Source organism: Oryctolagus cuniculus, chromosome X (genome assembly GCF_964237555.1).
Source record: "Oryctolagus cuniculus chromosome X, mOryCun1.1, whole genome shotgun sequence".
In the NCBI taxonomy this organism is placed as follows: domain Eukaryota; kingdom Metazoa; phylum Chordata; class Mammalia; order Lagomorpha; family Leporidae; genus Oryctolagus; species Oryctolagus cuniculus.
In genome coordinates, this window is record NC_091453.1 from 61714822 (window position 1) to 61726926 (window position 12105).

Here is a 12105-nt window from a genome sequence, read left to right on the forward strand (position 1 = left end):
GGAGGTAAAACATGTAGATGATCATGGATGCTGGTGAAGGAATGAATCAAGAAAAAAGGATTATACTTTCATGCTAACAATTTATCATTTGTTCATTTCTATGTCAAATTACTTCACTTCCATCAAACAATTTTCTTGTTAGGAGTTTTTTCTCCCCATCAAAATTTGTACCTATATATGGCATATTTATAGATTTTTGAGCTTTTTTTGTAGGTATAGGAAATTACTCTTACTCTAATCAAACAATACAGCTTTCAATGCTTTAAATTTTTTTATTGAATTTATGGAGAACATTTCAGAAAACAAATTTAGCAGAGTCTCTGGAAATATCTTGTAGGACTTTGTGTATTCTTCTAGTACATATTTGCTATCTATGTCAAGGTCTTGTTAACATAGAATCTTTTAATGTTAACATTATTCTTATCCAAAATTAGATGTTCAGAAAGTGCAAATATTCTTGGTTGAATTGCTGACTAGATACACATCAAAGGCCTAGTACTTTGATGATCTATTTGTAACAGCAAGGCATATTCTCTTCTCTTCTAAATGTTTCTTATTGATATATCTTTGTGTTTCCTTATGCAACTCCATCTAACAGTACTAAAATATTTGTTTATGCAATTTTCTCTCATGTTGGAAGTGAAATTAATTTTTCAAAGTTCAATTTTTAAAAGGATTTATTTCAATTTAATTTAATTACCATTAAAACTGCAGGAATGTTGTCTAATGTCAACCAAATTGTTGAAAATATTCCCACAAATAGGACACACATATTTCCATCCATTATTGCATTCGACCACAGCCCTGATGTTATGGTGACGTTGCAAATAAGCCTCAAAAGATTTTCTAAAGAAGGTGTTTTCAATGTAGATTCGTGGGGCATAGAACATGGGCCTTGCAACAGTGTGATACTCACTGTTTACTTTGGTATCACTTGTTATATAAAACTTTCTGGATGTCATCCTCTCAATGGGGCACACCCTTGAGTGCCTTCTAAACACTATGTCTCCTTCACCATGGGTGAGGATGTTTGGGCGAGGAACAACTGCCATGTACTTTTGCTTCACACACATGGTACTTTGACTACTTGTGATCTGAGAGAGATTCCTCCCACTTAATGTACGGAGAATCATTCGTTTTATCTCACAATTGTTAATGAACGGGATTCTCCATGGGATTGAATGGTGGAAAGGAATCCTGCAATTGATGGTGCTATGAAAGTTGTCATTTTTGTCCATCTCCATTTCCCCTGAGTAGAATTTTGGCCTATTGACAAAGAAATTGCTTTTAACAATTCTTAGTGGAGGGACATTCAGATGTTTATCTCTCCCTAATCCTGAGATAAGAAAGCCCCATTTTCTAGGAATTGGGATCGGAACTAGAAGAGCCCTTTCATTGATGTCTTCTTTCTGAGGATTCTTTTGAATCTTCTCTGGTTTAAGCTCATTGTCTTCTGCTTGAGAAACAGCATTCTCCTGAGAGGCTGATGCAGTTGACTCCACATATGCCGGGTTGGTTTCTAGCTCAGATATACTGGGGTCAATGGCTGAAGGCTCTATGTCTGCATTACAGTCATTTTGAGCCTCAGTTTCAGCATTTTTGAGGGCACTATTGGCTGTATCACTTCCTTCTTTTGTAGGAGAAGTCATCCTGGGCTCTATTTGAGAGAAAGAAGACAAAGCATTATCAAATTGAGGAATGCTCCCCTTCATAAGAAATAAATGATGGAGTCCTTGCAAAAAAATTATGTGGATGTCCTGTTCCTGTATATCCTCCTATCCATCAGTATTTTAAAAGTCAAAAACCCACAAAATAAAATGGGGCAGTCAACATTGAAGGGAAATAGACAACTCCTATTAAATACATGTTCTCATTACTTATGGAGTTGTGTATAAACTTGAAGTAATATAATATCTCATTTTTTTTAAGTTTCAGCACTTAAGAAGAATTGTGTATTGATTACAGTATTCAACCAAAAGTATTAAGTAGAACAAACAAACAAAAATACTAAGAGGGATAACATATTAAGTTGCTTGTCAACAGTCAGGGTGAGGGCTGATCAAGTTTTTTGGCTATTTTTGGAATGTATTCTGTGTTCTAGAATGTGTCTGTCTACCTATCTCTCTGTTTATACACCCTAGATAAAAGAACATATATATATAGAGAGAGTTATTACATTTTGGACAATGACATAAGTAGAATTTTTATTGAGTAAGATATATTTAACATACTACTTGGGGTTTAAGGACTAAAGTAAAAGGCAGCATATATAAGTATGAGGCTATTTCAAAATGTTCATGGACAAGAGCTGATCAAGTCACTGTTTCTCATAGTGTCCATTTATACTTTATCCATTTTAGTATTTTTTTTCTTCTAGTACCATTGGTTGAACTCTGTAATTAACACACAATTATTCTTAGGTGTTTAAATTTTAACTGAAAAGTGATCCCTGTTAGGAATTTGGAAAACATTATGCTGAGTGAAATAAGCCAATCCCAAAGGGACAAATACCATTTGTTCTCCTTGATAGGTGACAACTAACTGAGCACCAAAAAGGAAACCTGTTAAAGTGAAATGAACACTATGAGAAACGGTGACTTGATCAGCCCTCACCCTGACTGTTGATGAGCAACTTGATATGTTATCCCTCTTAGTATTTTTTTTGTTTGTTCTACTTAATACTTTTGGTTGAATACTGTAATCAATACACAATTCTTCTTAAGTGCTGAAACTTAACTGAAAAGTGATCACTGTTAAATATAAGAGTGGGAGTAAGAGAGGGAAAGGATGTGCAATTCGGGACATGCTCAAACAGTAGACTTAGAAACATACCAGGGGATTCGAATTCAATCCCATCGAGATGGCATGTACCAATGCCATCTCACTAGTCCCAGTGATCAATTTCCATTCACAATTGATCATAATGATAGGACTAAGAGCCAAAGGGATCACATAAACAAGACTACTGTCTGCAAATACTAGCTGATAGAATAAAAAAGGGAGAGAATGATCCAACATGGGAAGTGAGATACACAGCAGACCCATAGAATGGCAGATGTCCTAAACAGCACTCTGGCCTCAGAATCAGCCCTTAAGGCATGTGGATCCGGCTGAAAAGCCCATGAGAGTATTTCAGGCATGGAAAACCAAGACACTCTGGGGAACAAAAAAAAAAAAAACCTAAATGAAAGATCTCTGCGAGTGAGATCCCGGTGGAAAGAACGGGTCATCAAAGAAGGAGGTACCTTTCTCTGAAGGGAGGAGACAAGACCATGGCCTTGTCTAAATATGATCAGAGTCGGCGACCTCAAAAGGCTTCCATAGCCTTGGCAGCTCATGACAAGAGCCTAGGGTGATTACTGATGTCATAAACAAGAGTGTCAATTTGTTAAGTCAACAACAGGAGTCACTGTGCACTTACTCCTCATGTAGGATCTCTGTCCTTAATGTGCTGTACATTGTGATTTAATGCTATAACTAATACTCAAACAGTATTTTTCACTTTATGTTTCTGTGTGGGAGCAAACTGTTGAAATCTTTACTTAATGTATGCTAAACTGATCTTCTGTATATAAGAGAATCGAAAATGAATCTTGATGTGAATGGAAGGGGAGAGGGAGTTGGCAAGGGGAGGGTATTGGGTGGGAGAGACGTTATGCGGGGGAAGCCATTGTAATCCATAAGCTGTACATTGGAAATTTATATTCATTAAATAAAAGTTTAAAAAAAATGTTCATGGAAAGATGGAATTAAGATGCTTGTTTTGGTTCAAAAATTTGAAATCCATGCATAGTTTCTTCATAATGTACATATTCTATGAACTTTATTATTTCAGTATTAAAAATTTATCTATTTGAGAAATAGACACATATCTGTCTGTCTGTCTATCTATCTATCTACCTTTCTATCCATACTGCGTGAGAGAGAGAGAAAGCTGCTTCATTTTCCAAAGGCCAGCAATGTCTAGAGCTGTTCTGGGACTGGTGCTAGGAGTCTGAAAGACAATCCAGTTTCCAGTGTAGATGGAAGGAAACCAATTACTTGATCCATCACTGCTGCTTTCCTATATTAGCAGTAAACTAGAATCAGGAGCCAGAGCCAGGATTTGAACACAGGTACTCTGATGTGGAAGCTGGGCCCAAGCACTTGGGCCATCTTCTGCTGCCTTCACAAGTGCATTAACAGTGAGTTAGACCACAAGTAGAGCAGCTGGGACTGGAAACAGTGTTTTGATGTAGGATGTTGGTGTCATAGCAGCAGTAACTTAATCCACTATGCCACAATGCCAGTCCCTTTCACTTGCTTTCTAACGACTCTTCCTGGGGCAGGTGTGCCACTAACTGGGAGGCCCACATCCCATATATGCCTGGGGCAGAGTCCCACTTCCATTTCCGATCTAACTTCCTGCTAATGTACTCCCTAGGAGGCAGCAGATGATGACTCAATTAATTGGGTTCCTGCCACCTATGTGGGAGACCTGGATTGAGCTTCAGGCTCCTTCCATTGTCTTGGCCTAGCCCTAACTGTTGTGGACTTTTGGAGAGTGAACCAGCAGATGGAAGATCAGTCTCTCTATTTCTCTCTCTATTTTTCTACATTTCCAGTAAATAAATAAATAAATAGACAAATAAAAACTTAAAAATCCCCAGCACTCTTCCCAACATATGTAAGCATTCCTCAAGACTCATTTCTTGATGTTCTATTCTACTTTTTCTGTACTTCTTCAAAGTCATCATACACTCCCGAAATTTGGCAGTCATATTTGTGGGGCCTTGAGAACTTTTACCAAATTGCATTTTCAGCATCATTTGTTAGACATGTCAGCATCAGAATTTTAATGAAAAAAATTAAGACTATATTTTAGAAAGCATCTAAAATAACCACATTGGGGGCTGGCACCATGGCTCACTTGGTTAATCCTCCACCTGTGGCACCGGCATCCCATATGGGCACCGGGTTCTAGTTCTGGTTGCCCCTCTTCCAGTCCAGCTCTCTGCTGTGACCTGGGAAGGCAGTGGAGGATGGCCCAAGTGCTTGGGCCCTGCACCCCATGGGAGACCAGGAGGAAGCACTTGGCTCCTGGCTTCGGATCGGCGTAGCTCTGGCCATAGCAGCCATTTGGGTAATGAACCAACAGAAGGAAGACCTTTCTATCTCTCTCTCTCACTGTCTATAACTCTACCTGTCAAAAATAAAATAAAATAACCACATTGAACTCACAAGGTTTGAAGATAATAGGACTGGGTTGCTTCTTAATGTGGCTGAGATTGAATAATCTGCTGGGTACTGAAGTTCCCGGCGATCATCCAGTCTTATCAGATGCACACTGAAAAGAAGTCCAGACATTTTCATTAAACAGTTGCAGAATAGTTAGCCCCTCACCTTCTTCCCCCAGTGAAAATTTCTCTTCTGCTTTGCTCTTTAGTGGGTTATTCTACCTCCCTTACCAAAATACCTTAGAGATTCAGTGCTTGCTTCCACATTTGGAAATGATATTTTCTATATGATATAGCCAGTGTAAACTGTGCATATACTCATATCTATTGTGTATTTATGCTATTAGACCATGACAACAATTTTGTCAACAGAGCATATATTAAATCTAGTTTTGTTGTCTGCTGCAAAGTATCACGTCAGAAGTCTATGCACATAGGGCTCTTATTGCCCATTTAAATTATAAACAGGGTGGGCGTTGTGGCACTGTATATTCAGCTGACTCTTGGGATACCCTAAATCCATACCACGGTGTCTAGGTTCCTGACCTCCTTTGCTCCTCACCCAGCTTTTTGCTCTTCCATACCCTGGGAGGCAACAGATAATGGCTCAGTTGCCTGGGTATCTGCCACCCATGTGACACCAGAATCAAATTTCTAACTCCTGGTTTTGGCCTGCATCTGTCCCTGTTGTTGCAGGCCTTTGTGGAGTGAACCAGTGTATGGAAGATATCTCCATCTCTTTCTGTCTCTGTCTGTGAAATAAATAAAAACAAACTAACTTAAAAACCCTCACTGGGAGTGCACAAGATGCATATAGAGTATTTGGTTAAATCTCTGAATCATTACTCTTTAATGTTGAATTTACATTTCAAATAGTCAGATGTCATATGTCTTTCTACATTTTATCATTTATAATAATTCAGCAAAATGAGTTTGCATTTAAACAGTTCATCTGCTATTTCCTGTTTTCTTGTCTTTACACTTGATTTTCTTTGCACACCTGAAGCATTTCTTTATATATATATATGTATCTATACATTCATGTACGTATATATACATGTGTCTATATATCTATATAAATCTGTATATACATATGCTTACATATCTATATATACACATGTATATAAATATACACATATGCATATATATCTGTATATAAATATATAGATACATGTGTATATATAGATATCTATATATAAATGTGTAAATACATATATGTATATATACACACATATACAGATTAATTTCTTTATATTATATATTTCTATTTATAATTTTATTTATAATCTCAGTGTTTATTAGAAAATTAAAATATTTAGGTTTCACAAAGATGAATGTAGACGTGATTGATAGCTTTTGAGATTATGTTTAAAATAGGCCAGCGCCACGGCTCACTTGGCTAATCCTCAGCCTGCGGCACCAGCACCCTGGGTTCTAGTTCCAGTTGCTCCTCTTCCAGTCCAGCTCTCTGCTGTGGCCCAGGAAGGCAGTGGAGGATGGCCCAAGTGCTTGGGCCCTGCACCCGCATGGGAGACCAGGAAGAAGCACCTGGCTCCTGGCTTCGGATTGGCGCAGTGCGCCGGCCGCAGCGGCCATTTTGGGGGTGAACAACGGAAGGAAGACCTTTCTCTCTGTCTCTCTCTCTCACTGTCTAACTCTGCCTGGCAAAAAACAAAAACAAAAACAAAAACAAAAACAAAATGTTTAAAATAAAATTCTATTAGAGTAATATTTGGAGCTCTGAGACAGTATAATATCACCATACACAGTTTCTAAAGAATTATTTTGTAAGACATTGTATTTAAATTACCTATAACTAAATACCCAGATTAGTATTTTTGGATATTCCCTTCTGATTGATATTTTTACATTTAAAGCATGCTAAGTGTCAGAAGATAAATGGGGACTTTGCCAAGAACCTTGTTGTTTTGAATATTTCTAAATCAGATTCAGTTACCCTCCAAATTGATGGTAGCTTGTTTGTATTCTAGTCATGCTGCGTGTTCCAGGACCCACATGCTCTGGGAAAGCTGGATGTCTCTTCCTCCAAAATTTTCATAATTTTGTACTAAAATGTGTTAATGACTGTTCAACCCAGTCACAACTCCATTATACAAATGTCCCATCTTTCCCCACTGACAAACTGGCCAATACACAACTTCTTTTCACCTCCCATGAAAGTGTGTCAAGTGTCAGGTGTCCCCTGCATGTATTCATGAGTGGCATGGAGTTCCTCACCACACCCCAAGCTCCTCCACTTGCGGGAACTTACCATCTCCTATTCTTTCTGCTTTGTTAGTTTTTACCTTTAAAATATTTTTATCAATAAAAAAGTTTAGTGATAAACAGACCAAAATCATTTCTCCAGTTGAGACATGTCCAAAAGAGACAAGTCTCAGACCAGCATCCCTGTCAAACAATGAGAAATCAACCAACCATGGTTACCTTCAAAATAGCCTTTTAACACCAATAAAATGGACACAGAGACTAAGAAATACTTATTAAGAGGTCTTACATATGTTTCTTTTCATTTTCAACTCACTCTTTATCTCTCTTCTCATCCGCACAAATCCCTCCAAGAGATGTGTGCTTCACTAGGTCCTCTCTGCCCTTCTCCTCTTCTTCTGCTCTCCACCCCTCTTTATACTGCTTGTACCTCTGCATCACAATGTCCATGGAATGTGGCAACCTAGCAACCAATCAGAACCCTCTGTAAAGTGCGGGGGGTGGGGGGGTGGGGGGGGGAGGGAATAACTGAAATATAACTGAAAAATAACTGAAAGGGACATCCCAGATTCCTTAAAATGACAGGCAGAGTAAAAATCTGGCAACATCCATGAGTTAATAATGTTTGCCTGTTTAAAGATAAATCAAGACTGTATGTCATTCCCAAGAGTGGTGAATAAAGAGGTTTCTAATTTAGCAGAAGATATCTAATACAATTTGAATGTCTTATAAATAAGACTTTTTTAGTATTATTATGTACTGAATAGAATCAGATATGTTTTCAGATAAATGTATACTAAGTAGAAGTTTTGTGGCCAGCGCTGTGGTACAGCAAGTTAAGTTTCTGTCTGTGACGCCACCATCACAGCACCAGTTTGATTCCTGGCTGTTCACTTCCAATCTGCCTTCTTGCTAATGCACCTGGGAACTCCTGCCACCTTCATAGGAGACCCAGATGGCATTCGAAGTCCCTGACTGGACTGGCACAGTGCAGATATTGTGGCCATTTGTTGAGGGAGCCAGCAGATGGAAAATTCTCTCTCTCTCTTCTGTCTCCCTTTGTCTCTCTTTCTCTCTCTCTCTCTCTCTCTCTCTATCTCTGGTCTTCAAAAAATAAATAAATCTTTCTTGCTAATTTGAGATTTAAATTTGACTGAACATCCTGTATTTTCATTTGTTAATTTTAGTAACCTTATATACAAGAATGCATTTTACTTGGTTTACAAATTTCAAACTGTCTTTATGTTACTGAAAGTCTGGTCCTTGTCAGTGGCTCCAAATCAGAAGAACGTGGACCAAGTTTGAGGATCAGGAAAAATAAAAGTCTAAGTTTCCACATGTGGATGAGTAGGGTAGCAGACTAGGGTTTAAGAACTGCCATCCTGTTCAGTGAGGGAGATCTGTGGCTTTTAAGAAGTGTAAAAGGGAGGTTGGGCTGCGAGGACATGACTAGTGGCATGTCAGTGGTAGACAGGTGCTAAAGCCAGTTGTGGGTCTGATAACAAGATATTTTTATTGATCTCAGATGTTAATGCAATTCTTTAAGAAATTTGCTGATGTCTTGATTTTATCATGAGAAGAGAGTAACTGGATGTTCTACACAACTCGACAGCTGCACAACATTATCTGGCTGGGATCTGAAACAAATGAAGTATTGGGTTAAGATATGTCAGTCTTTGATTAACCAGGGTGAGACGCATTTGGCCTACAGCCTATGTTTATTGTGCCCCTACTTACTTGTACCCTTTTATGTTTCAGCACAATAAATCCAATCCTTCTGTCACGCTGATTACTTTGCATCTTTAGTTGGCTTTCCCATGTCCAGTTTCTGGAATTCACAAGCAAATGTTATTTTTCTGTTGAAATCAACTCTTATTAATTACAAACCCAGTGGTTAGCTCTTGTTCATCAGAGGATGCAAAGGAAAAGAATGATATATTCACTATAGTTACATTTACATCCTTTGCCTCATCTTTTTTTGTTAATTTAGGTGAACATATTTTATTTTCCGTACCTAACTGATTATCCTTCAGATTTTTGACTTTTGATAATCAAGCCATAGGGAGCCATATTTTTAATAACCTTCTTGACTCTTATCAATGTACCATTATATTTTTTAAGAATTATTTTATTTATTTGAAAGACAGAGTTACAGAGAGAGGTATAGCCAGAGAGAGAGAAAGAGCTCTTCCATTCCACTGGTTCACTCCCCAAATGACCGCAACAGCCAGAGCTGAACTGATCCGAAGCCAGGAGCCAGGAACTTCTTCTAGGACTCCCACACGGGTGCAGGGGCCCAAGGACCTAGGCCATCCTCCACTGCTCACCCAGGCCACAGCAGAGAGCTGGATCAGAAGTGGAGCAGCCTGGACTCGAACCGGTGCCCATATGAGATGCCCACACTGCAGGCTGGGGCTTTCACCTGCTGTACCACAGTACAGCCAGCCCCATCAATGTACCATTATTAAGATCATGTCTCCAGAATATGTGCAGTTCCCCTCTGCTCCTGATTGGGAACAAGATGAGATTCCTGATACTCATCTACATGAACATGTGAGACCCAGAGGGGATACTAGGGTTAAGTGTTTCTCATCTAAGATGAAGTCCATCCAAGAGGAACTGTCAGATGTGAATTACAGGACAGCCTAACACCAAAGGGTCAGTATAGCACCTGATTAGAAACTGAAAGTCAAGTTGTGGAATAAAAACTGAACCAGTAGCCTAGAAAATAGGAGTATTAGAGGGAAGAAATTAAAAGAAAACCTGGCAGAACTCCAGAGAAAAGAACAGTTAACCTCTTACACCTGTCTTTCAGATGTAAGCTTTTGTGGGCATAATAAATAAAAGAGGACTAAGCAAGCTGCACTATTGATTCACTTTTTTTTTTTTTTTTTTTTTGACAGGCAGAGTGGACAGTGAGAGAGAGAGACAGAGAGAAAGGTCTTCCTTTGCCGTTGGTTCACCTTCCAATGGCCGCCGCGGTCGGCGCGCTGCGGCCGGCGCACCGCGCTGATCCGATGGCAGGAGCCAGGAGCCAGGTGCTTTTCCTGGTCTCCCGTGGGGTGCAGGGCCCAAGCACCTGGGCCATCCTCCACTGCACTCCCTGGCCACAGCAGAGGGCTGGCCTGGAAGAGGGGCAACCGGGACAGAATCCGGCGCCCCGACCGGGACTAGAACCCGGTGTGCCGGCGCCGCTAGGCGGAGGATTAGCCTAGTGAGCCGCGGCGCTGGCCTATTGATTCACTTTACTTACTATTTTCTTTTATTACCTGTTTCTGTATCCAGTGTTTGTTGTCTTTCATACTTTTTTCATGTTCTACCCTTGCTATGCAATTAAGTTGTAAGCAAAGTCTCTAGGTTGGGCTAAAAGTACAAGCTCAAAGTATGCAGATTTGTCATATTTTTAAAAATCTGGTAAGGAAGCTCTTCAAATGGATTATTTACATAAAGGACTAAAGAGCTTCACGAGAAAAAAATCTAACTCAAAAACAGAGTCAAAGCACCTAAGTATAAAATAGAGGAATTAAGCATTGATTTTGCTTATAATAGTCTCTCTCTCTCTCTCTCTCTCTCTTTTGTTTTAAAGATTTATTTTTTGCAACAAAATGGAGAAATCTGGAAAACATTATGCTGAGTGAAATAAGCCAGTCCCAAAGGGACAAATATCATATGCTCTCCCTGATCCGTGACAACTAACCGAGCACCAAAAAGGAAACCTGTAGAAGTGAAATGGACACTATGAGAAACAGTGACTTGATTAACCTTTGCCCTGACTGTTGATGAACAACTTAATACGTTATCCCTCTTAGTATTTTTTTTGTCTGTTCTACTTAATACTATTGGTTTAATTCTGTAATTAATACACAGTTATTCTTAAGTGTTGAAACTTAACTGAAAAGTGATTCCTATTAAATATAAGAGTGGGAATAAGAGAGGGAATGGATGTACAATGTGGGGCATGCTCAAGCTAACTTGCCCCAAACGGTAGAGTTAGAAACATACCAGGGGATTCCAATTCAATCCCATCAAGGTGGCATGTACCAATGCCATCTCACTAGTCCCGGTGATCAATTTCAGTTCACAATTGATCATAATGATAGGACTAAGAGCCAAAGGGATCACATAAACAAGACTAGTGTCTGAAAATACTAACTGATAGAACAAAAAAGGGAGAGAACGATCCAACATGGGAAGTGAGATACACAGCAGACCCATAGAATGGCAGATGTCCTAAACAGCACTCTGGCTTCAGAATCAGCCCTTAAGGCATTCGGATCTGGCTGAAAAGCCCATGAGAGTATTTCGGGCATGGAAAGCAAAGACACTCTGGGAAAAAAAAATGACCTAAATGAAAGATCTCCGCGAGTGAGATCCCAGTGGAAAGAACAGGTCATCAAAGGAGGAGGTACCTTTCTCTGAAGGGAGGAGAGAACTTCCACTTTGACTATGACCTTGTCTAAATATAAGAGTCGGTGAACTCAAAGGCTTCCATAGCCTTGGCAACTCATGACTAGAGCCTAGCAAGATTACTGACACCATAAACGAGAGTGTCAATTTGTTAAGTCAACAACAGGAGTCACTGTGCACTTACTCCTCATGTAGGATCTCTGTCCTTAATGTGCTGTACATTGTGATTTAATGCTATAACTAGTACTGAAACAGT

General features: G+C 39.3%; 1 protein-coding gene across 1 annotated transcript; it reads right to left on the bottom strand.

Moving 5' to 3' along the window:
• Positions 1–262: 262 nt before the first annotated feature.
• CPXCR1 (CPX chromosome region candidate 1) lies at positions 263–7861 on the bottom strand. The gene is made up of 3 exons (XM_002720257.4): positions 7759–7861; positions 5221–5326; positions 263–1657 (listed from the first exon to the last, which is right to left on the bottom strand). The coding sequence occupies exon 3, from the start codon at positions 1647–1649 to the stop codon at positions 693–695; it is 957 nt and encodes a 318-aa protein (XP_002720303.1). The 5' UTR covers positions 1650–1657; positions 5221–5326; positions 7759–7861; the 3' UTR covers positions 263–692.
• Between the last annotated feature and the right edge of the window lie 4244 nt (positions 7862–12105).